This window comes from Physcomitrium patens, chromosome 15 (assembly GCF_059467195.1).
Source record: "Physcomitrium patens ecotype Gransden chromosome 15, ASM5946719v1, whole genome shotgun sequence".
Classification (NCBI taxonomy): Eukaryota; Viridiplantae; Streptophyta; class Bryopsida; order Funariales; family Funariaceae; genus Physcomitrium; species Physcomitrium patens.
Window position 1 is genome coordinate 12480732 of NC_143424.1, and position 25465 is coordinate 12506196.

The following is a 25465-nucleotide window of genomic DNA, read 5'->3' on the forward strand; positions in this document are numbered from 1 at the left end:
ATACACATCTAAAAATCTTGCTAACACAATATAAAAGGTCAAACTTTTTATCAACAACATCCATCAAACCAAAGATAAAGACTCAAACAATTTTTTGCTATAAAAAAAACAAAGTTTAGTAAAGCTTGTATTCTATCTTTTATTCTTACTTGTGATTTTTTTGTACTTGTGGCATTAAAAAGATACAGAATAAATAGCCAATAGATTCAACTCAAGACCTATTGTTTGCTAAATTATCAAATGAGACATTGTCATAGCCTTATCAATAAAATAATAATAAAATATCAATGTAGTCTTTTTATCCTAGTTTATAACACTATCAATAGTTGAAACAATGTATTAATTATCTTCAAAGAGAACAAAAATGAGGATATGTAGCAATTATAATTTTTTGCATCTTAGACTTTTTTAACATATTATTTTTAGCTTTTCATGGAACACTTATCTAAAAAAGAATAATATCACAAATATATATATATATATATATATATATATACTTATTTTAATAATATTTTAGATAATATAAATAAGTAGAAGTAGGTAAGAATAGATAAAATTGATAATATCTTATAAAAAAGTATTTTAGAAGGTTTATAGATGCAATTTTATTTTTATATGTGTCTATAGGTGATTGATAGGTGAAAAACTTGGTCAAAAAATTGGCCACGTATTGCACATATTGGCCACTTGTCATACAAGTTGAATATATGACGCTTATATAAGAAGCTTGTCTTACAAATCAGATACTTGTGTTCTATAATATAGACATGTGTTGGAGCTCTTATAGAACATTTCCACATAATTTTTAGATAGATAGTATATATAAATATAAGAATAAGACCTTTTATACTCTTGCCAATTTGTTTTTTTGTTTTTAGTCTAATTTCAAGAGTTTCTAGTTTCTTTGTCCTTGGAAATAACTATTCCAATTTCTTCTTGATATATATATATATATATATATATATATAGATATATATTTTTTTCCACTGCATACTTTCAAGCTATGATAAATGCAAAAAAAGATACAAATGCTACTTTTTAGAGACTAACTAGATACTCATCTTGAAATATCATGATTGACAAATCTTTTATTCCATTTGTCCATTCAAATCTCATCAAGATTGTCTTAAATTTTTCATATCTATAGAAAATTTTAACTTCAATATCAACACAATCAAATAAACTATAATTTGCATCTCAATTCATTGCTCCATCTCCAAAACTTTTTTTAGTTTCTTCAAATATAATACTTTCTTTTAATATGTATATATCAACAACACAAGAAATTTCCTTCTTCACAACTCATAGCCTAGAGGCATTTATTACCTCAATAATCTATTTATCTTTGCAAACCTTTTATATTCTTATAGAATTATATTGCTAATCTTGAGAAGGATGTCAATCTATTAAAAGTACTTTAAGATCTTTTTTTCACAATAGAAATCTAAGCTTAGTAAATATTGTATTCAAAGACTATATTTGTAACTAAAAATTTTATTCCTCATTCAAATATCTTCAAAGAATAACAATAAATGTAAGAGGATATTTTACTTTGAATTCCAATATTTTATCCACCTAAGAAAAGTTCGACGTTGATATACATATTTTTGTTTGATAAATTGTTAGTCACAAGATTGTTAAAAGGACCATGTTGAACAGAAAGAGAAAATTCATTTCAGATCCACAAAAAACTTGTAGTTTTGCTACAAACACCCAGGAGTTGCATCAACTAAGCACCATTTCCATGTCATTTGTCAAACGTGAAGTTCGGCCAGAAGAAACCAGAATATATGTTGCAACTTGGCTCAAAAGCAGGATGGAGAGTCGATTGATACAACATAGATAGAACTCTAACCATGGGTGATGGTATTCTGGTCAATGCTCCGTCTGAACATGCAACTTAGCACGACACTGCATGATTCTGTAGCAGCACATCATCAAAACCATTCGAATTGTCACTTCTAGTCAATACCCAGTCCTGACATGACCTGGGCGTCATCACTGCCTTTCGCTCACACCTTCGCTGCAGTCAGACGGCATCATGAGAGGATAAGGAAAGGAAATGTTGACGTAGTATGGAACTATTAGTTAGATACCACTGACCACAAGGCCTGCTAGGAAAGTAACAAGGAGACAGTGATGTTTTCATCCTTCAGAATGACACCATCGCTGTTGCGGGGAATGAGTGTTCTAAGTTTGATTATAATGCTGCGTTTTATCTCAACTTCCTACATGAGATTGCCCTGGGGAGAGGCGTTTCCACACCGTCCGGCACTTTCAACAACCCAGGTCTCGAGTGTGTTCAAGCGGGTGCACATGAGCACCATGAGCTCATCAAGCGCCTCAAAACGACCAGAAATTACTCGGGGGCAAAGGTGACAATTTCCAACCCTCATCGTTGCATTCATATTTCTTTGCTTTCATGGTATTTACTTTGAAAACAAAAGAAAATACATAATTATAAATATAAATTGCTCTATCTGTTGTTGGATTCACTTTGAGTTGCCAAGAATTTTCACATAAATGTATTGGATTCTGGCTACGTGACAGTTTCTTAGCTCAGGAGACAAACTCTCTAGATTCTGTATTTTCTTGGAGCATTGCCTCTGGTCGAAGCATAGAGGGCTGTGATTCCTATTGAACATGTATGGGACTGGATCGGTCCGGTGGGAGAATAGGTCCCTCTTGTGAAGATTCAGTTGCTGGATTGTTGTCGTCCAGCCCGAAGCCGTTCAGGTCCACACATTCTTGTGTCACATGATGAATCATGTCTCGAATACAGCAAAAAGATACGTTCTAGTACTTCCAAAGTTGGGTTCTATTAAGTTACCGTACTGTGATAGCAGTGCTCATCATCGTGGAGTGGCCAACAAATGGATCGTCTGCTCTCGGCACTGCCTTGGACCCCATGTTCCTCTCCGGGTTCTCAATCAATGCTAGCTTATCGTGTCTTTAAGTGCAAAAAGGGAACCTGATTGGACTGACAACGATGAGGGCTTTGGTCGATTGCGGATACGTAACACAGGTATTTATGTAATGTTTTTTTTTAAAAGAAAAAGAAAAAGAAAAATACCCAACATTCAAAAACAGGATCTAATACCGAACACTAAATTGCATCTCGTCTGTTATCAGTCTGATTCTCCAGGAATTAGAAGATCCTTTAAAACCAGATTAGAAAATCTACATTCATTCTGATACCGGGGTTTGTCCCAACCAGATCTGGCTGCAGCTGTGAACTGCTTATGTTTTCAGAGAATCGTTGGTGATTGGTCGGGGAGACCTGGTCTGGGATGCGAAAAAAACACTGGCTGTAATTGACAGCAATTTTTTTCGCATCCAGATACAGCCAGTGTTTTCTGTATCCCCTTTTCTGGGGGGTCATGACGTTAAGGTGCCGCTACCCTTACTCCAATCCTCAATGTGGTAAATTAGAGTCTGTAATCGAAGTACCTGCAAGCTTTGTCCAGGAGATTTCTTCGGCGACGAAATCATTTCTTGGCGTCTCCACAAATCAGAGAGACGGTTGCCATTCTCCACTGCAACGTTAACGACAAAGAGATGACTGAAGCCTTCACATTGAAGGCGAACGACCTGAAGTTCATCACGGACCACTTCAGAGATAGAATCTTCAGTGAACAGCTGAAGTGGACTACCAGATACTACTCGACAACTTGGCGCATGTGGGCTGCAGTTACTATCCAACTTGCATGGCGAAGACATAAAACATCTCGAGGTAATCAGTCAAGGAAATCAAGTGCGGAAAAGATTCAATTCGTAGACTTGAGCACAGCAAACCCAATACAATGCTGTAATAGGACTGTTTCCGTGAGAGAACACATTCGTTGACTTGAACAAAATCTAAACAGCAACGAACTTCGAAGAGAAGAAACAAAGCACTTCAGCCCATCAGATTCAAATTCCATTGTTCTTGAGCCTCGCGGTTGAGAATTGCAGAACATACAGATAAAAGGTTCTACGCTACGCTTTTACGTCCTGATAGGAATAAGCTTGGGAATAAGATCTGGAACGAACTGGAACCAGTTGGGGAAGTGATTTCGATTCCAACTTACCGTCGACATTTTGGAAGTTTTCCTCTTTAGGGAGCAACCTGTAACAGCTTTTCGCAGGCATTGAAACTACAAAGCATACCATATCATCACAATTCCGACAAACAGTTGCGCTGATGCCATAAGTACACGTTCCCTAATTATTCCTGTTGGCTGCTCAAACAAGTACATACCATCAGTAGGCATGATTACCAAAACCCTTCCATCTCGACAAGCATTAAAACTAAAGCTAGAATGTAGCCAAGACCTTCAACCGAGTACAGACCAGTCAGCAAAGCATAACATTGCCGGATGGGCAAAGACTTATTGACTGACTACGTCTTTGTTGGGTTCTTGTAAATACTGTTTTCTTTCAAGAGAAAGTGTCTCAATAGTTGCAAAAACAGTGTGAAGAGCATGCATGTCGCTAGTCCCCAAAGACCAGGCATAATACTCTATTGTCTGCTTGAACAGAGGAAACTCAATTAGAGGGCTAATGAATACTAAGACACATAAAGAACTGGAACAAGCCCCTGCGACTTTCCATCGCGCCCTGGTCTTTTTTTCTTCACCTGTAGCAAGCCACAACACATATTGGTACGCATCCTATTCCAAACAACGTACTCCTCTCTTATACAAAAGCAAAGTAAACAGAACAAATCAAAAGCAAGTTGCATTAAAAGCTCGCATTCTAGGATACTCTGAGCAAATTCATAAGCCAAGCACTATCATGAAAGTTGGCGTCTCTCCTCCGTCTTCTCAAACATGTCACACAACAGGGGGTTACATGGTGTTGTCTCTGCATGCATCACTGTAAGGGTGGATGACATACCATGAACCAACCATCCACTTCGTATTCAATCTCAAGTTCTTCTCCCGCTGTGAGGTTGAGCTGAACTCACAAAGAGGACCAAACAAAATGAATACCGAACATTGGGATAAATAGTAGCAAGATCTGTGCATTTCTACATCATGGAAAGTGCCACAATCCGCCGACTTGATGTGGACGTACAAGTGCACAACTCCGTTGCTCACTAAAAAATCAAAGAAGCTTCTAGGTCATCATTTTATAGATGTAAAGTATGATAGTTTCCCACTTTGGTTTCATAGATTCAGAATAAAAAAGGGAACAGGAGAGAAACACAAAAGAGAACCTCTTCATCGCCACCAGCAGTAAAATCGTAGAGTGCTTTGCCGAACTGAGGCTCTTGACGATCATCACTACCCGCATCGAAACTCATTCGAGGAGAATCTCGAGTAGTACTATCCGAGTTCATTGAATCATTCCTTGCCGATGTAGTAAACTTCCGTCCAGATGTCTGAATCAGATGCCAGAATTTCACAATCAAATAACCAACAAGAATATATCAACTCAGAAGTCAAAAAGGAGAAACTTCATATGGTTTGACCCGACATAGCAACAGACATAACAACCAAAACAGTGCAGAAGCACAAAAATTGGCGATGTACAATTTTTAGTAATTTTTAGGACGGTTGCGAAGAATTCCTAATGCAAAAATCTACAACTTGCAAATGAACATCAATCGACATTAAGACTCAAACTTCCAATCAGAGAAACTCGACATTCCTAACCAAACAGTCAATCCATAGTGGTGCGGGCGAACTATGGCAAAAAAAATCCATGACGAGGATATGGAAAAACCAAAAATGTCAAGAGCGAAACGATTAAAGTGCGACAATAAGGTGAACAAGCAAATGGAAAAATAGCAAAAATGATGCTACCTTAGGTGACTCTGATTTCGTCGACATATCTTTCATGCCAGAAGTAGCCGTAGAGGGGTATTTAAAAGGATCCTCCTACAAGAGAAATAAAACAAGGAAACGTATCAATGTAATGTCGAGTAGTTGAGCAACCGTGTTTCACTGTCGCATGAAAAATGTCAAGATAGCATACCCGCCGCGAAGCCTGGCCTCCAGTAAACAATCCTCCAGGAAAGCGAGTGCTGCCATGCCTTGATGATGCGGCTGATGTTGGTGACGATGACCCAGATGATCCACCTTCGTCGTCCTATGTTACATGCAAATAATCGTATGGGTAAGAAATAACTATTAAATAGCATGAGAAGCTTAAATCAGTACAACTCAGTCAAGTTGGTCATAGTGGTCATCATTACCGAGCTGTCAGAGCCATCCAAAAGTGTCTTAGCCCACATGTCATCATACGAAATAGAAGGTCGCGCTTCCTCTTCTTCTTCTGCGTCATCTTCTGGAGCATCAGTACCTCCACCTTTCATGAACGCGTTTACCTGTGATCACTCAATCCAAGTAAATATCCGTATATTATAACAATTCAATAATTGTATCAAAGCACATGTAGTTGTCCAATGCACAACCAGAAAATGCCTCAGTTGAACCTTGCTGGGTCTATCTTCAAGTCGCATTCAGCAAATAATCCGGGCCGGAAAAGCTAACAGATAAAGCAACAGCTTAAAATATGGTCGTACCCTATCCACGCCAGGTTGATTATTCCCCCATTCTGAGGTGACATTCAAGTCATCTCCAGTCTCGATATTAACAGGAGGATATTGTACACCACCTCCTCTTGCTCCGTAGTCAAGTAGATCTGATATTCCAGTAGCTACTGCTGGGTCATTATAACCAGCAGATGCATCGATCCGGTGCTCATTACGATATAAGTTGATTAGCTTCGCACTGCACCAAAGTGAACATACAATACTGTCATTAGAAAAAAAATTGTCTACAGGTGACACAAGTTCCTTCCAACAAGAGCCTAGTGTCTGAAGGATTAAAATGATGACCAAAACGAAGTGGAGCTGTACAAATGTTCAAATATATCCACAAGCGTTCAGTGCTCACAAATACTAAGCAGAGAAAAATTTGTTGTCTTCATCAGTCTATCCACTAGCATCTCACATAAAAACTTAGATCCCTTTCGTCTCATAAATATCCAATTTCTATTCAGGTCATGGAATCATTCGACAAGGATGAGTAGAAGTGATCCAACCATTACCTAGTAGGCCCAAGCGGTAGATACTTCGAGCGAGGAACAAAACAATAGAGTGACACAAGATCCAAAAGTTTTTCATGAGTATCATAGAGTTTCTTCAGGTCATCGTCGGACCACTCCCGTTTAGCGTTGTCATGTTCCCGTGTATCCCTGCATCCCAAGTGCATCAATTCAATGATTGATAAACTGGATGAAGTAGATGATGTAGGGTGTGGATAATGTACTATCCGCACTAAGCGGATAAAACTACAATCAGTAAATTCTTCTATTTAATGAAGACAACAGAGAACAATTTGTTGCTCTATAATGAACTGAGGAGAATTAGAGAGAACAGAGCACGTACTTGACAAATTGATCCTGACCCTTGTAAATCTCATCCAAAACTCTCAACATTGGTGCAATTATAGAGCTGAGACCAGTTCCACTGGCACCTTGATCCTCTCCATTAGTAGCTTCTGCACCTACGACCTTTTCTCTTGTCCTTCCCTGAGCAAGGGTATGCATAAACTCGTAGATCTGAATCCTATATGGTTCACCAGATCTGATCGCTACAGTTACAAGAGCTTGTGCTGCAATGATGCGCACCTGGCACATAAGGTCTTGGTAAGTAAAACTATTCAACACTGGATAGACAATAATACTGTCATAGGATACAAGTCACCGCGTCAAGCGAGCGATACTGCAAAGTGTATGATTGCAAGGTTGCACGTTGATACCTCCCAGCTGCCACTGATAGCACATCGTTGAAGACGAGTAATAGCTCCTGCAAGAGTCGGATTTCTAGAGCTTGCAGCAGCCACCATTTTATCACCATCAAGCATCATAAGAGCTGTACTAGGAGAAGTAGCTGATTCCCAAGCATACTCTCCTGCCGCATAATTTGCATTCTCTCCAAGAAACCACACCTGATAATTTTCAATTGTTAATAATACCAAAGTGGATTTGAACTTACGAATAAACAAATTTCAAAATAGCAGTAATTTCTTACTGCAATTTCAAAGCCAAATGCATATATGGCACTTCAAAATCCTTCAAACGTCAAGCAAAAATCAAGGCTGTATAAAGAAGAAGAGAACTGGGATGGCATATTAATAATACAGAATAACATAAGTTGAATTGTGTGATCAACACAGCACTGTTAACACATTAAGACGATCTTTCAGGTTTCTAAAATTCCTCTAAAAAATGAGACATGAAGATTCAGACAAAACCAAGCTTGATTAGTAAGACATACAGCAGCTTGCACGAGCCGCTGCAGAGCAATTGCTGATTTTGGATCAGCACGCTCTGTTGCTCTTCCTCCAACCATCTGTAGTGGCTGTGGAGGAGGGAGATCAAGCACAACTGTAACTGCCTCCAACGCATTATGCTTTCCATCAGGGCCTGACCCTACAAGACATGTCTGCGCATAAAGTACTAAGTTAGCTAGTACGGATGAAAATGTCAGCAACACCAGACGAAAAGCTCGAGGGTAAAAATCTCAGTATCATGTGAGAATATGTAGGCGGGTACCTTCCATAAAAGTTGTAGCACATCTGAGTCAATTTTCCCAGGTACCTTCGTGGCAAATAGCCTAGATATGTCCAGTAATATCACAGCCATCTCCGGAGTGGCCTGCAACGATGATCGTCGATTTCAATCAAAATCAGAAGAGGTGACTATAAGCTTAGTATTAGTTACCACAGAAAAAATCTGCTAGCGCAGTTATCTTGAGCCACTACAGAAAGATAAAAGGATACCCCATAAAGACACATGACTACAATAATTTCGCCTGTTTAAAAAGTCCTTGAGCTCATAACGGAAAGTGCAACTTTTCAAGAGTAAGTACTAAAAACAGGAAAGACACAGACCTTAAACCGTGCGTGCAAAGTGAGCAGTATATCGTTCAGCAATGCTGAAGGCCAGTTTGGATCAGCCAATTCACCATTAACAATGGCCTTCAGCTCTTCAACAGGTTCATAGGGACTTTGCATCCAGATCAGAGCTTTGATGGCTGCAGCTCGGACATACACACACTCACATGCAGTAGTCGTTCGAACGCCCTCTACAAGACTTGCAACCATGCTGGCAATCGATTCCTTACCACCAGCTGACACAGACACAGTTCTGCGATGACCTGCATTGAAAAAATTGAAATTTAGTCCCCAAAAATGACAGGAAAATGATACAACAATTAAGTCCGCCAGAATGAAGCGAAGATGTTAGAGTTTCTAGCAATCCATTTTCGTTCAATTACACTACCTGCTTCAGCATCTCCAGCCTCATCCTCTCCCTTCATGGCATCAGCAGTAGGATTAATCATTGATTCGTCTTGTTGAGCCATCTCATCAACAGTATATCCACGGATGGCCACTGCAGATGCCCTACTTTTTCCAAGCTCCTGAACAATGCGCACAGCTCCGTGAAGCACAGGTCTTGACGAGCTCCGTAATGCGGCCTCCAACCTACGGAACCCAAGTACAAATACATCAAAACAATGCAGTCACAGAATAATTCACTTGGCTCTGAAATACTCGACCTTAAATTTTAAGACCAGCTCAAACAATAATAGTGAGTTTTAAACAATCCGCACAGGCAAGACGAATTTATCTTACCTTCGCATCACTAACTTAATAAGGGGTTGGGGCCTGCGTGGTCTAGGGGCCTGACGATCTTTTGGCCCTCTAGGTGGTATCCCTTCTTTGGTGGCACCATCCTTTCCAGCTGCCCCACTCGAATCCTTGGCTGGCAGAGAAGGTGGCTCGGGAAATTTGAGTATGGCAGTTGTGAGTAAAACCCAACCAACGGCACGGTCTTCAAGGCTACATGGATGCAAGCAATTAAATTTGAATCAAAATCTCAAATTATGGCCCGCTTCCTTTAGATATTGTAAGGATTAAAATGGAGAGTGAAAAATCATCATAATAAATACACACCTTTCAGAAGCATCAAACTTGCCCAAAATACAACTGACGGCTTCAAAGCACACCCTCTCACTTGGATCAAGGAGAAGTTGGTATAAAATAGTTGTAAACTGAGTCCTCACTTCTGGTCTTTCTGCGAGAATCAGCATTCGTTTCAGCATATAACCGACAGGCAATGAATAAGTTGGAGTGGCAATCTATCACACGTTTGAAAAGAATTGAATAGAAAACATACCATCCAGAACTTTTGCTCGAGAAAGAATGTAACAAAGTCGAGCAAGATAAACACGGGCAAGCACATCGTGAATCTGCAGCACTTCTTGCAATGAACCTGAACGCACTTTGCCAAGGAACCCATTAAAATCGAAGGTAGAAATAACCAATCAAAATGACTCCAAGGCCCGCTGGCACAACAATATATACTATAAATAAATATAGGAGGGTGAATCATAATCTACAGTACACAATCCCATCATCAACATGCCAAATTACATAACTACTCTATTCTTTAGAAAACATACGTAAGCAAAGGCTCCTTCCATATACCAGTGGAGTCTTTAAGCTCTACTTATGCTTATATGCATAGAACCCCCATGATTTTTAGAAGTGGCTCAAGGTTCGGAGGAGCCTTGTATTGCTAAACAAAGCTTGGATAAGAATATAAGAGATCAATTACCTCCATTAAGAGAAACCTTAGCTGCAGAAGTGAATAGAGCAAACAAATCAACCCACAAATCATTGTTAGTAGAAGAAATAAAATAACATCGTTGCGAACCATAATTTCAAAGTAATGAACACATTCAAACATGACCCAAAGCGAGGGTCAGCCCAGAAGGAATATCAAAAAAGTAACAATAAAAACATATTTTTAGTGTTTCTACCATGTTATCAAATAGAAAATTTCACTTATTACTTCGATCATAAAGTATTGTTTCAGCTACAACAATGAAACCACTCACCAACTGCCATAGCCACTGCAGTGGTATCCTTCGTAGCCAACTCTGTCACCACTGACAACGCATGCCTCACTCCCACTGGATCTGCACATGCAATTCTGCACGTGGAATCCTTCACATGTTAATAGCTTCCTCTGCTCTAACTTTAAATATTCCTCTTTGCAGGGCTCCGCCATGCAGGATTTCTTGGAGAAAAACGTTAAAATACATGAATTCAACAATGATGGTTAAAACAAGCTCGAAAATCAGAAGACCAAAGTCTTCACATACCCTTGAACGGCTCTGTGAAGAAAGGCAGGGTTCCCAGAATCCAACGGTAATCTTCGCAAAGTACTCAATGCGGCATATTGCAAGTTGCTTCGTAACGCAGACTGCCAACATAACCATTTGAAGTTCAGAATAAAATACATAATTTTAAAAATAGTAACAACCTTCACGACACTCACCTTCACAACGAATCATTAACAACACAATACCAACAACCCTATCAAATAATGAGGACCAATTCCTTTCAAACTAAAAGCTTGAACTTCACGCTACTTCGGGTTTCAGCTTTGACCTAATAGTAGCAGCAATCATTGAACAAATATTGGATGATATCCGCTGATTGAAATTTGTTTAATTGAAAGTATCGAAAAAAATAAAATAAAGAAATTTCTTCAAAAGTAACTCTGATAACAAATATCTTGAATAATGAAAGATGCCCAAAAAATACAAAATCAACTTCACTATTTTTCAAACCCGGAGGTTTCTGAACATTAGTATTTCTGAAAGATCAAATGCTCGAAATCCGCAAATGTGAGTAAGTTACAGGAGCTCCACACTCTTATGAAATAATTTAACCTCAAGCATGAAAATCAAATATTCTTTTTAAAATCAAAAGTATCACCAGACCAACCACACCGCACTGAGGATAAACAACTGTTGTTGGTGGGTTAGGAGCCAAAAAAAAGCTAGAATATTTTATTGAAAATCACCTCTTTGTCCACACTCTGCCTCCCAAACATGCCCTTCTTCCTCTTCAGCTTACCTGCATCAGCAACCTGCATAGAGTACTGTCACATTCATATTGAAAAAATAATAATGGACAGATCTACATACGATCGTATATTAGACCCTTCCCAGCGCTGGCTCAAGATACGAAAATCAAAGAATTCATTCGTAGTCACCAAAACTGGTATGTCTGCTTGTGTGATTCAACCGCCATCATGTACTTCAAAAAGTACCATGAATAAAAAGAAGAAAATGTCTAAGGAAGGACTCGTAGAGTCAAAAGAAAATTCAAAGCACCAGTCCTCGCACGCATAGTTGAACTACCACAACAGATGAACAATAGCATAGTGAATAGATACAAACCTTGTCCAGAATACCAAATACAATCCCGTACAAATTGGCCAACACATCGTTGCTGGATGTGGGAGCGAAACTGAGAGCCTTAAGAGCTGCGATGCGACGAGGATGCACTGCATGGGACATCGAATCAAGGTTAGAAATTGTCGTTGTGTACAGTTTCCAACATTCCCTATTGAACAAAATTAAGATACTCTCACAGTCTAGAAAGAGACAACGTTTGTGACTGAATTGGAATGAATCTCAGGATTATTACTTACACAGAGGATCTGACATTGCAGCTTCAGCCGTGAGTTGAGCAATAATTTGTGGCACAACTTCTGCTCGTGTTACCACAGTCCCTCCAGCAAGGTTCAAGTCTGCCAAAGCATCCCAGTTGGGAGTTGGTAATCCCCCTCCAGAGGTAACACCTTGGGCACCACTCTCTGCCAGTAATCTAGCGAAGAAATAATAGACATAGCGTAGTACACTTCTATCCTCAGATGATTTATGAAGCTGCACATTGAATAGGAAAGTCAACCTTGAAATCATTGAGTGTCCGCTTCAAACGATCAAAGGCAATGTCATTCAGGAGCCACTGTCAACCAAGTTAAGCAGGAGGGGAAACCCAAATAAATTGACCGTGATAATTTCCAAATACGACGAAACCCGCGAAACCATACATTTCAATTATGGACACTATCAAAGATATATACAATATGTACACCAGAGGGCACGCACACAAGCACACAAACATGAGCAATTACAAAAAGTGAAATCGAGCAACAGAAGACCTCATGCAAAAGCAGGAGACTGCAAGAATGTCTTCAACTGAACTGGAGCATAAAATAGGCCTAGTTCTAACACTAAAATGATAACAGGAAGGGATAACATACCGCAAGCAGGGCGGGAGCCAATGAGGGATCAACGGAGCTGTAAACGGCAAGCTTGGGAAACACTTGGTGAACGAGCTGCTTTGCAGCGGCTTTCTAAAAAAGGAAAAAAGAAAACAATACCGTTGGCTCGTCTCATAATCAATATTCCCCCAACTTGCTACACGGAAAAGTACATGAAGGCGACAGAATACTGAAACCATACTACGCAATACTTGGTAAAAAGAATAACAAGTTCATTGTATACAGACCTGATCAGCGGAAGTAGAAAGTTCTTGGAGAGACCTGGCAAGATGAGAGTAGGATACTGGCTGCAAATACATAGAAAATTTAAAAGATAGCAAATTATCAATTGGACATGATGCAGAAAATCATTACTACTAAAGTTGAGGACCACTTCACAGCTACGTCATTAAGTTCAAAATATGCGGGGTAACAAGAAAATCATAAATTTAGCAAATGAGGAGAACAGAAGTCGTGCACGACTTCAGCTGATAGATTTCTAATCTAAACTAAATCTCTTCCGTTATGTCCTGAAAAAGCTATGATGAAATTTAGTGATCCCATCACAACTACCCACGAAACATTATGCTCAGAGCAGTCTCAATACCTAGCTTAGTTTATAAACAGAAAGCTGATAGAACAAGTTCAAAACACATTCAAAAGAAACAATATGAGATAGCAGACTTTAAGCACGCTAAAATATTGACTCCACGAAAAACATAGTTGCAAGGAAAGTAATCCACTAGATAGCTGGAAAGCTAAGCAGACAATGAAGGCAAAAAGATATTGACCTAACAAGGAAACTATTGAAACCTAGAACTTAAGGAGTTGGGCAGGTTAATTATCAGAGGTTACTAATTATCAGAACAACAAATAATGAACACTAGATAACTAGATTCAAGCTGGAGTCGGTTCCCAAAACTTTGATTAATTATTGGGGGTTATTAGTTTTCGGGGGATTAATTATAAGGGGGACAAACTATATCTGGGTATATATATAGATATAAATAAAGTCAACAGATCGCACGTGCTTTTTGTGTTGTATCATACTCACCCTATTTCTAACGCCCAATCCCATCAATGAGAAACCAATGTCAACGGAAATTAAATCCATTCTGAGGAGTACCAGCATTTGCAAAAGGAAAGAAGGGAAAAGAATACCTTCTTTTGTTTTGGAAGACCGAGACCAGTCTTTCCAGGCACTGAGGTTTTGATTGATGATAGCAACTCTGGTGTCATCTGCACATTTGACTTCCGGGGAGGAACGTTCTTAGAGGATCGCTCTGGCTTTCCAAGAGGAGGAAATGTTGGGTTACCAGGTGGTGGAGGATCTGATGTAATCAGATCCATGAGCGATGCACCAGGCTCTTGCGCCATCTTGATCCTCTTTCAGGTCCCAAAGTTCAGGCTTTTTTCACAAACAACGCATAGAATCAATCGTATGCAAATTAACCTGCAATATCCACGTATATTCTTAGTTACTAAATCTGCAGAAAAGATTGATACAGTGCTTAAAATAAAGAAATAGCTGGAAAATCCCATTCCTTGAGAAATTGTCAATACGAGGAAGCTGATAAGAAACCGCGTGCACCGATCGCTTCTTATCGAAACGTGTCAAATACATGCACAAAACATAGGAACCACCATACAGCCTAAAGTAAGGATGACCTCATAAACTTGCACATTTTCGTGGATGTGGCTCTCAAGCAATACAACAACAGAAACGTACTTCGGTTCAGTCGTTGAGTTACTTCGATTGAATATACGTCAAACTTCTTAGCATTTGTGTATCAGCTCTAGACCACAATCTCCTTAACGAAGTAAATCTTACAGCCTGGTAAGTGATAACTAATAATCTGGTAATTAGACTATGAGATGATTGGGCTGTGACCGTGCTTCACATTGAACCAATTGGAAATCAGTGACACAATTATTTCCATGGCGACAACTTCGCAATCTTGATAAAATCACTGAAGGCAATGATTGCATCCTACTTTCACTAAGAATCAATAATTAGAAAAAGGAGCCTACATGCACTTTTAAGCAAAACTGAATAAAATTGTGCACAAAGAAAAATTGATCTTTTAAGACCTATGACAAATGTAGCGATATCAACATCTGCAGAAAAGGACCATATCCAAACTAATGGATAATAAAATGACATACTATGACCCTTCCCAAGGAATGGATAATTTGATGATAATACCACAGCCAGTAAATGTCCAGCAACCAGCTGCGATGCGAATATGAAAAGACACTAAAATTTAAGTGCATTAGTTCACTAACAAGTTGGAAAAGTAAATTGATGCTAGAAAACGAATTCGAAGTGCCACCTGTAGGTCCCAGCTGGCCTTCGGACGCCCTGGGCAAGCTAAGACTACAACTAATGTACAACAGCATAGCATTGGACTACAGACTGCGCAACTACAAAGACAACCGTAATTAAATCCAATGCGGTAACGTAGTACAATCCACATTGTTCCTAAACAATGTCAGCTAGAACCCTAAAAACAAAATACTCATTAAGAAATGTAACAACGCGAGCCAGACTCAGATTCTTAGAAGAAAGACACTTCGAGCAGTTCCAAAAAGATCACAGTTCCGGCATCGGAAAGCCTAGAATAAGACAATCCGCAGGCTACACAACACAACGATCTAGATATTTACACGAACTATCGCGACAGGGTGGATCCACAACAGAGCCACGAACTAAGCCGCGCATGGAAGATCAAACCTCAGTACGAAGCCAAACAACGTGGCACCGCAACGTGCGTACCGAAGGAAACCGCATCTAAACGCAAGATCGAGAAGACGCTCACTCTAGAGAGTCTAAAATACCATACGAAATCGGAACCGATAGCCAAAATGCTCGATTCTGAGTTGCATCGGAAATAGAATGGCTCAAGTGAAAGCGGAGGACATGATCTAACCTGTGAGGAGCACTACTTCGATCGCGCGCGGGCTTGGAAATCGAACACCAAAGTCGCGCAATCGATCTGAAGGCCCCCGAGAGCAAACAAAATTGTGAAACAGGGGTTGAGTCATTGGAGTCGGGTTCTTGCGAGCTCTTGTTCCCTTCGTTCACGTTCCCCGAAGTTCCTATCCTCGGGAACAATATTGTATTTGGAGAATATATTATACAGAGTACATTTTGTTCTGTACCTACGTATTTCGAGGTTTTCTTCTCTGGCTCTTCCCCGGGCCGAGGCTTTGAATTTTGTTTGTGTTATTCATTCATGGTGCTGCTGGTTTCTGGAGCCTGTTGCTTGTTACGGAGGCAGGTTTTGGTATCTGATGCGCATTGATTTCAGGTGAATTTCAGTCGCAGAGGGGCTTGTATCTGGACTTTGGGAAGGTGAGATCGTTTCGCAGGTTTTGAGTTGCTGAATTGGTGGCTTAGGGGGTGATATGAGCGTGTAAGCAAGGGAGAAGGATTGCGGTTTCATGAACTGCTTGAAATTCGAATGTTTTTGGAACGGGGGGTGGTGATCGGAGTTATCAGTGCAAAGGTAGATTGGCTCTTGGAGTTTGGATGTATCGCGGGAGGCTGGGTGAGTGGAAGTTCAAGGAATTAAGGTTTTAGACTCAGTTTCTCTGTTGGCAGGTTTTGATGGTTCCAACGGAGCTAGGGATTTCGATATAAGCGATCGTGGCCTGTGTTGAATTCTCGCTGGCAAGTGGCTCGTGTCCTATTTTTAGTGTTTTCTTGAACGGCCACGAACCAGGGAAAAATATCTCGCATCGATGGAGATTGACAAGCTGACCGCTGAGGTGGTGCGGTTTATGCTGTTCAAGTCACACAAGCAGCCGAATGTACCAGTGAAAAGGGAGGAACTGGCACAGCTTATCACGGAGAATTACAAGCAGCGCAGTTTGCCTGGTACTGTCATTGCAAATGCGCAGGTAAACAGCATGTTTTGTGAAGAGAGAGCTGTTCATGGCTCATCACGACTGTCTGTAGAAAAGCACGCGCAATGTATTTGTTCTCAAGCCGTCATATAACAGGGTTCATACTGGTTGAGTATGTATAGCACGCATGAATTTTTCTCTCCTTTCTTCCTTTTGAACAAGAATTTTTGTTCATCAAGCATGCCGTCACCTTGAGTTCATGAGCATGCAGCGATTGTATTGTAATTAAGGCGAAATGCACTTATGGTATGCACTTTCTTTCATGTGGTGAAGTTTACTGGAATGTGTCGTCAGAAGTTGCTCCACCTTCAAATATTGATGTTAGTTTTTGGAAACTTGTAGGCGAGACTGAAGTCTATATTTGGTCTGGAAATGGTCGAAGTCCATCTTTCGCGACAGACTAAGGCATCGAAGAATGCCGCATCTCAGGGTGAGATAAATGTGCATCCCCTTCATTTCTTTCTTGCTTTATCTGTGCCTGAAAATTAGAAGCATTGTTTTTCTTTAGATTCATGTGGATATTTCAATAGTTAAAGTCCTTCATCTGCTTTAAAGTATGCCTTTCCCCATAGTATCTTGTGCAACCGTCTTTCAGCACATAGGTATGCTAGAGCTTCTTCTAGGATATTAGATTGCGATCTGTTTGTGTTCTCTTTTGTCGCCCTATTCGACTTCTAGGGTCTATGATAAATCCTCTGTTTTATTTGTAGATTTCAAGGCATACATAATTTAGCAAATACTCAAGTTTGAATTTTATATATATAAATATACCAGCCATCATCTTTTTATGAGTTCACGGTGATGCTTTTATCTGGATGTCATACAATTGCGGTGAATATTATGTGAATGGATGATACAGCACCGGCTGGTGATGTCAAGGTATATGTGCTGAAGAGCCTTGTACCGGAGGAGCTGGCCAAGAGATTCATAGAAACCAAAGACATCGCTGCTCCTATGGGTTTTGCAGTTGTTGTGGTTGGTGTTCTTCAACTTGCCGGAGACAAAGTTCCAGAAGGTAACGTGTTGATTACAAGAAAATTATCTCAGTTCAATAAATTAAAAAATGGTTCCTATATGCATTACATCAGTCTTTCTGTCCTATGATGATGTCATCTGCAGTTGCAACATTTTATTAGAACCTCCAAAAATACACTTAAATATATGTTCCCACCCGAATTGATATTACATTTATATTGTATGGTTTATCGACCTTAGCTAGGGCTCAAGCGAGATCTGGGATGATTGCTGAAGTGTGTCATGAAACATAGCCGTGGTGAGTCTGCCCATTAATTGAATTGAAGGGGCGCTCTTTGGTACGGGCAGGTACACTGTGGACACAATTAAAACGAATGGGAATCGACGAGTTTGACAACAGTCACCCAGTGTTTGGCAACATTAAGGAAAATATACAAACACTAGTCAAACAGCGGTATATTCCTGTACTTTGGTCACAGATTTTCAACGTGCTTCTTTCTTAGTCTTTCTTGTTTCTTGTACCCTGCGCCATTAAAGTGAAGTTTCTTGTGTTTTACTTCAGATTTGCGTGTTTTCTGTATTTCTTGTCGTAAATTTTATAGAAATGGCAAACTAAAACCTTGCGCATATGACGAGTATGGTATTCTGAAACCCTATTCTAATGAAACACGTAACTGTTTATAGGGTAACTGTGCATCTGTTGTTCATTGCTCAGATATATTCGTAAGGAGAAAGTTTCCAGTAGTGAAGGTGATGTATGGGTGCTTGACTTAGCGGAGAGAGCGCTCGATGAAATCTTTAAAAAAGAGGTGCATACCTTCATTCAAAATGTACGGTGATCCTTAACCTTGGTCGTTATTGATGTTAATTTGTGTGCCCAACTGTGCGTGTCACCTTGTACTCTAAACGTTAGTTCTATAGAGATTAACCTGTATTTTCGGACGGGGTGTAGCAGATGTTAGTTTAAATTTGATTTGCTCTGGTTTGAATTGCTTGTAATCTTTCTTGTGTGCTTGTGCAGCTTGTAAACAATGCTGAAAATTAGAGATGATAGATTATGAGCAACAGTTGTACTTTTCATTTCCATTCCAGCGGACATTTCAAAGATCAACCATCGTCTTTTGGCTACGACAGGCATCCTCTGTCAGAAATGAAGAACCTAAATGGCTGTCAAACGAAGGCGCACTGGTGCACAATGTACCATATTTTGCAGTTTTTGGCAGTGTTGGCACCAGGAATTCTGGTACATGGTGCGTTTTTGTATATCTTCATTCAGCATGATTTATATTACTCGTAGGATCCCAACACTAATGGTTGGTTCTACCTCATCACAGCATCTGAATTATAATGGAACCACAAGTACCAGCAGTCACTTTTGTACGCGGGTGAAGTTTGAATATTTGAACCACCATTCTCTATTTCCATTACTTTAACATCCCTCTTGCTCACTTTCAGCGTCAGATTTGCAAGTGCTAAAATTGACGAATTGTTTACCTTAACTTAGATTTTCAGTTTTGGTAACATGCAGAAGAATTTTTTGCAGCTTGCTAGCTCCGTGCTTGCATATCCAGAATAGGTTTCTTGTGGTATGTAAATAGTTCACATGATGAAACTTAGTAAAATACAAACTGAAGCACTACAATCAAAATATTGAAATAAATACAACCAAACATGCAAACATATTTCATCTATGTTGGGATAGCGCTTGTAAAATATCGTATTTTGTCTTTGATGTGGAATGTGCTGTATCTATTTGAGAGTTATATTTTGTTGAAAAATTATTTGTAAACTATTTTCATTACTTTTTGGTTGAGAAAACATTGTGATTCAGTAGATGAAATTTTAATCTGATCATTTTTTTTTTGTTGGAGCTCTATTATGATTGCATATTTATATTAGTTTATTTGAATCAACAAGTGGTGTACAATTATACAGCAAATGTAGTATTAGTTTTAAGAATTATCTTGAACAAAAAATTAATAAGAAGAATATTATATTCATACATACAAGTGCATTGAGGGTCTTTTAATTACTCACTGCAATTTATTTCATAGGACTCAATTTATTCTTGTAATTTATAAAAATAGTAATAAAAATAAAAACATGAGTGCTTAAATTGAGCATGTCACAAAAAAGGAATATTATAATTCATTTTTTTTAATACAAAATGATAAAGTAATAAATATATGATGAATTCCTTTTTACATAGTTCAAATTGTGAGGTAGTTTTCTGATCTACATTTCATTAACCCACTTTTTCAAATTGGAGGTATTGCCAACTTTTCTAATTTTGATAATTTATTAAATCCTAAGAGCATCTCTTCTAAAATCTCATATCTCATACATAACTTTTCATCTCCTACAAGATGCAGGTCTTGAAGACATATAAGGTGACCAAATCTTGTTGGCACCACATCCAATTTCTCACATCCATTCATATGTAATACATTTAAGAATGTCAATTCTTTTATTTAATCACATTCAATCCTCATATTTGTGCAATTTCTAAAAGTCAATTTTTTCAACTTTAATAGTTTGTTTAATTATAAGGGCATCTTTTTTAAAAAATCATATCTTTTAAAACATGAAATCTTTGTTTCTTTATACCATCAAAGTTAGCATCTAGTTTCTTTAAGTTGATGCAATTTTGAAAATAAAGATCTTAAAAACATGCATGGCATTAAGTTCTCAAACCTTCTTGAAACTACATCCAATTACTCACATCCATTCATATCTAAGACATATAATGATGTTGAGGCTTTAAATCCATGATGTGCAATTTTTATCATCTTATAATTTTACAAACTTACTTTCTTTTATTTTTAGTTTTTTTTATAATCCTACATGCATTTCTTCAAAAGTCTCACATCTTTTGAATAATAATAATTATTGTTCTTTTCAGAAAGAATGTTGCATGAATTTTTTTTTACTAATTTCAATCTATCTTCTAATTCTATTCAAGTCTTCTCTAACCACTCTTTGATCCATGTCACATTACAAATCATAAAAGTTTATAATTAATATTCATCAATTTTAATAAGTAATTTATCTTTGAGGCTTAAAACAAAATTTTTAGGATATGCAATCTCAATTTTGTAGAAATAGATGATTGCATGTTTTGGAATAATGTTTTATTATATATCTTTATTAAAAATATATATATTCTGATCATTACTAAAGCCATCAAAATAAATCATCAATCTTGTCTAAATGTCATCTGAATTGTAATATATTGTTTCTCTTTTCAATTATTGTAAAACTTGCTCATATTTACAAATTCTTCTCTGTCCATTCAATTTCTAAATTCATAGAATTTTATATACAAGCTATGACCACCTCTGTAGATACTTTGTATAGATATGTCATAATGGAACATCCATCTTAGAATGTGTTTTTGGAAACTATTTCCATGGCTTCAATTATATTTAATAAAAATAATTTTATTTTACCTCCTTCAATTAAGTAGTTTTTTAAAACAATATACTTGCAAATAATAACTAGTAGTTTTCTTTTTTTTCTATTAAAAATTATAATATGTATTATTTTTTATAAAATTTCAAAAATAGGTACAAGAATCAAAAAAAAATTCTTGTCTTAACATTTCTTTCCTAATAAAGTTTTTCCTACTATAAAATCCTTGGTTATAATTTTATATTTAAATATTTTAAATTATTTTAAAAAAAATCAATATTCTTTTCTAAAGTTCCATTTTATTTTATTTTAGTTTATAAAAAATATATACAATCAAAAGATATTTCTTTTATAATAATTATTTTTTAGAGTGAGGATTATTTTTTTAAAATTATCATTATAAATTTAAAAAACCCTTATTAATGTGATCTTTCATATTTCATGTATTCTAATCATTCTAATTACATGGTTAGTGGAAAGCACTTTCCTAACTCTATAATTCAAATTTTTAAAATTGATTGGGAGTTTTTCAAATTACTATAAATTTATACATAAATATTTTTAAAATTTTTAAAAAATAATTTAAAGAATAAATAAAATTTTATTTTTATATTTATTTAATACATATAAATAATTCATATAGAAATGAATATAATACTATTTAATCTTATGACATATAAATGAATGAAACTTACATTTGAATAATTGTAATTGTGTTTCTCATTGTGTCTGTATTCAATCACAAAATTTATCCAAATTTGATGCATGTTTTATATTTGCGGCATTTAAATAAAAGTTTAAAAAATGTTATTTTATTTGTATACTTTTAAATTAGATATAAATCAATACCTTTAATATAATTTTTGAATACCCTATTTCTTTACTTTTTTGATATCTTGTGAATTTAAAAAATATAATTCTTCTTGAAGGAATTTCAACAACTAAATACACTTAATTGATTTTTATAAGTTTATTGTTGCAATTAATATTTTGTAAAATCATCATTAAATTTTTTCATATTTTATAAAATATTTGTATTATTAAAATCATATGATACATTCTAAATCTATAAACATTTCTATTTGTATTTATCAAAATAATATGATACATTCTAAATCTATAAACATTTGCTTTAAACCAATCTAAGTGACAACGAGCTATCTTCATGTTATGGAAATAACACATTTTACAAGCAATTTTTAGCATCATGTCAAATGTTTTACAAATGATGACTTTAAAAGTATCATGAAAGAACAATTTTTTATAACTTCTATCATATTTTTCTAAAACATTTTTTTTTTTTTTCTTAAAGTTTATTAGTTTAAAGTAATAATCACAAGATTATGTAATAAAACCATTCAAACTTCAAAACAGATGTATGTATATATATATATATATATATATATATATACGTTTCTTTATTCAATCTTTACATTAAAATAATTTATTGTCAATCTCCTAAACAACTTGTGATCACTGCCTTTGTCTTCACAAAAATTCAAAATAAATCTTCTAATATTGGTTGAACAAATATGAGTATTAGATCTTATTTTTTTGTTTTTTCTAACTTTAGTATCAAATTCTTACATTGCTTTGCATCAAAAGACTTTTCTTTTTCATACTAAATGTTCTCAAATTATAATTTCAAAAAACATTGTCCAAAAAAAACTCTATCAGTTTAAATAATTTATCACATATATACTCATGATATAATCACATGTGATTATCTACCAACATTTTAAAAGATCCAATTTAATTTACATGATTAATACACATCTTTTTTCAACCTTTGATTTATACTTTTAAAATAAAAGTTGTATAGAAAGAACTTACATTTTAACACTAAACTATCAATATATAGTAATATCATGATATTATATTTTTAATACTAAATTTAACTATTCATATTATATGTCTAATAAACAAAACAAAGTTTATAAATGGATTTCAATTGTGCATCAGCTCTTCTATCTTGTGACTACTTGTGTAACAAAATGTAAATTTTTTTGAATTCTTAATAGATTGCAAGAGAGCTAAAAACAAATCACAAGAATTACAAAAGGTAGAAACAATCAACGTTTATAAATAAATAAATAAAAAAGATAAATAATGTAACAATGCAATAGTTGAGAATAGCTTCTACTAAATTACAAAAACTTGTAATAATGCAATTATCCATGAATAAAAATCAAATTATAAAAATTAGAACCCAACTTGGAAAAAAAAACAAAACAAAACAAAACAAACAAACAAACAAAAACAAAAACAAATAAAATCAGTTAAGACAACAATTAAATTGAGTGTGAATGAAAATAATTAATAGTGAAATCAAATTTGATCTGCAGGGTGACTGGATCCTTAACTAAACCAGTTCCAAAAAATACTAGATCATGTGGTGTAAACAATAATGGAATTATGCAACAAAGAAAAATAGGACGCTCATACCTTTGACTATGCTAAGACAAGGATAGAGGGCCTTCATTCAAGCAGCCACCCCAATTTCATTCATGCTCGGATTTCAACTATCCTTGTATTGCAAGAAGCAAACATAAGGCTGCTTCAGCACCACCAAATCAATTAATTTTTAAAATTAAAACTTGTAACAATGCAATAGTTGAGAATAGCTTCTGCTAAATTGGGTAATCCCAACTGGCCAAGGCAGTAGTGCACTTTTTTCACAATTGTGAAGATATTAAAAACATTCTGATTGAAATTAAGGCATCCATTAATGGACACGGAAGCGCCTCAAAACTCTCTGTTGAACGTGATTTGTGACGTGGCGACTAGTGGTGCGGTGCGTCTCTTTGGCATGAACGAGGTTCTCTTGCAACCACCGAGTCGTGCCCGGTGGAGTCGTCGTTTGAACTAGCTCATTGATGGGAGAGCATCACAAATTTGTCCCCAGCTCTGCTTCGAACACCCAATTGGTAGCTTATCAACGATGTGGTTCATATCAGTGGCATGGTGCATTTTATTTTATTTTTATTTATTTATTTGACACAAATAGAGATTTCTCAATTGCAGAAAATGAATTTACAAAAAGTTACCCAGCCAGGTCCGGCCAGGTACGTACCCGTAAACTACTGACTAAAAACAAAGCTATTTCTTAGGCCTGTTAGTTTCCATTCAGGCTTATGGCTACTCCACATCGCTATGGTATCATTTTGACACCACTGTGACATGAACTGACTAATGAACTCGCTCTTCTTGAGTGGAGTTTGCTTCATTTGTCATTGAGTTTTAATCCACGTGTTCATGTCGTAGTCGATGAGCTGCAGTCGATGAGTTCATAATTTTTGGTAATTTTTTTCCGGAGGCCAGTATAGGCCATTAAAAGATGCATCAGTTCTTTTGATCCAAAGAACCCACATTACTATGCTACGAAGAGGTAGCCAGATCCTACTTGATTTTTTTGAATCTACAAGGAATGCAATTTGCAAATATGTGGTGTTTCCAGGAGGGGTGGAATTGCCTAAGTCGCATTCCTTGGTTGTGACTCCCTCTTTGCATTATCTAGCTACCTTTGTTGTCTTGTTCTTGTACTAATGTGATTTGAATTACTAATAAGTAGTGCATATGATTCTGTATTGGTCCCGTTTTTGTTGTATGATCTATTGGAGAATATGAGCGCCCCATTGCCATACTCTCATTGTAGATGGGCACTCCCAAAATCTGTGGAAAGTTATTTCTTGCATATCTGCTAAGCAAACAAGACAACAGTGGTCTATGTTTCTACAAATACTATTATATGGTAACACAACTATATGGTAAAAAATAAATATATGGATGTTATTATAGAAGAGCCTACTAGAAAGATATAGTAGAAAAATAAGAATAAATAATAGGAAGGTAGTAAAATTTTTAGTCTTAATACTACTTTTTATAGAAGAGACTTCTATTTACTTTATAGGGGCATAAATGCCTCAAATCAAAGTAAATGACATAAGTAAATAATGTAAGCATCTTTAATAAAGAATTAACAATAGATTTAAGCAAAAACTACCTCAAATTACTAAAAATTGATATCCAAATAAGATTACATGAGAACCTC

The 25465-nt window shown here is 36.6% G+C and overlaps 3 protein-coding genes and 2 long non-coding RNA genes across 9 annotated transcripts; 3 read left to right on the forward strand and 2 right to left on the reverse strand.

Moving 5' to 3' along the window:
- The first annotated feature begins 2127 nt into the window (after window positions 1–2127).
- Window positions 2128–2976, forward strand: LOC112292601 (uncharacterized). The gene is made up of 2 exons (XM_024541255.3): window positions 2128–2375; window positions 2847–2976. The coding sequence occupies exons 1-2, from the start codon at window positions 2140–2142 to the stop codon at window positions 2938–2940; spliced, it is 330 nt and encodes a 109-aa protein (XP_024397023.1). The 5' UTR covers window positions 2128–2139; the 3' UTR covers window positions 2941–2976.
- Window positions 2977–3061: 85 nt separating this feature from the next.
- On the reverse strand, window positions 3062–4206 carry LOC149987752 (uncharacterized). The gene is made up of 2 exons (XR_016506737.1): window positions 4071–4206; window positions 3062–3591 (listed from the first exon to the last, which is right to left on the reverse strand). It is a non-coding gene; the product is annotated as an uncharacterized LOC149987752 (long non-coding RNA).
- LOC112292600 (uncharacterized) lies at window positions 4176–16162 on the reverse strand. The gene is made up of 27 exons (XM_024541254.3): window positions 16050–16162; window positions 14281–14572; window positions 13368–13427; window positions 13120–13212; window positions 12505–12739; window positions 12251–12357; window positions 11872–11937; window positions 11165–11265; window positions 10898–10992; window positions 10615–10635; window positions 10174–10269; window positions 9951–10071; window positions 9630–9836; window positions 9277–9479; window positions 8886–9151; window positions 8548–8649; window positions 8270–8437; window positions 7752–7940; window positions 7379–7620; window positions 7039–7185; window positions 6512–6719; window positions 6182–6313; window positions 5962–6075; window positions 5790–5864; window positions 5201–5365; window positions 4879–4938; window positions 4176–4618 (listed from the first exon to the last, which is right to left on the reverse strand). The coding sequence occupies exons 2-27, from the start codon at window positions 14494–14496 to the stop codon at window positions 4550–4552; spliced, it is 3558 nt and encodes a 1185-aa protein (XP_024397022.1). The 5' UTR covers window positions 14497–14572; window positions 16050–16162; the 3' UTR covers window positions 4176–4549.
- A 6-nt stretch (window positions 16163–16168) lies between these two features.
- Window positions 16169–19683, forward strand: LOC112292163 (uncharacterized). 5 transcript variants are annotated; one of them, XM_024540358.3, is made up of 7 exons: window positions 16169–16474; window positions 16724–17022; window positions 17371–17458; window positions 17888–18043; window positions 18352–18457; window positions 18719–18833; window positions 19025–19683. In XM_024540358.3, the coding sequence occupies exons 2-7, from the start codon at window positions 16864–16866 to the stop codon at window positions 19046–19048; spliced, it is 648 nt and encodes a 215-aa protein (XP_024396126.1). In that variant the 5' UTR covers window positions 16169–16474; window positions 16724–16863; the 3' UTR covers window positions 19049–19683. The 5 variants fall into 5 exon arrangements, with proteins under 5 accessions (XP_024396126.1, XP_090112597.1, XP_090112599.1 ...); XM_090256471.1 differs by having other exon boundaries at window positions 16296–16430; XM_090256473.1 differs by having other exon boundaries at window positions 16318–16430; window positions 16709–17022.
- Window positions 19684–24337: 4654 nt separating this feature from the next.
- On the forward strand, window positions 24338–25208 carry LOC149987753 (uncharacterized). The gene is made up of 3 exons (XR_016506738.1): window positions 24338–24479; window positions 24679–24802; window positions 25070–25208. It is a non-coding gene; the product is annotated as an uncharacterized LOC149987753 (long non-coding RNA).
- The last annotated feature ends 257 nt before the right edge of the window (window positions 25209–25465 follow it).

Excerpts from the sequence above, each read along its gene's own strand:
- LOC112292601 (XM_024541255.3), top strand. The coding sequence starts at position 2,140 with ATGTTTTCATCCTTCAGAATGACACCATCGCTGTTGCGGGGAATGAGT. Across the intron at positions 2,376-2,846 it reads GAAATTACTCGGGGGCAAAG|TGCTCATCATCGTGGAGTGG; the intron begins GTGACAATTTCC and ends CTGTGATAGCAG.
- LOC112292163 (XM_024540358.3), top strand. The coding sequence starts at position 16,864 with ATGGAGATTGACAAGCTGACCGCTGAGGTGGTGCGGTTTATGCTGTTC. Across the intron at positions 18,044-18,351 it reads CGGAGACAAAGTTCCAGAAG|GTACACTGTGGACACAATTA; the intron begins GTAACGTGTTGA and ends TGGTACGGGCAG. Across the intron at positions 18,458-18,718 it reads CAAACACTAGTCAAACAGCG|ATATATTCGTAAGGAGAAAG; the intron begins GTATATTCCTGT and ends TTCATTGCTCAG.
- LOC112292600 (XM_024541254.3), bottom strand. The coding sequence starts at position 14,496 with ATGGCGCAAGAGCCTGGTGCATCGCTCATGGATCTGATTACATCAGAT. Across the intron at positions 11,938-12,250 it reads TATTTGGTATTCTGGACAAG|GTTGCTGATGCAGGTAAGCT; the intron begins GTTTGTATCTAT and ends TACTCTATGCAG. Across the intron at positions 9,837-9,950 it reads AAGTTTGATGCTTCTGAAAG|CCTTGAAGACCGTGCCGTTG; the intron begins GTGTGTATTTAT and ends GCATCCATGTAG.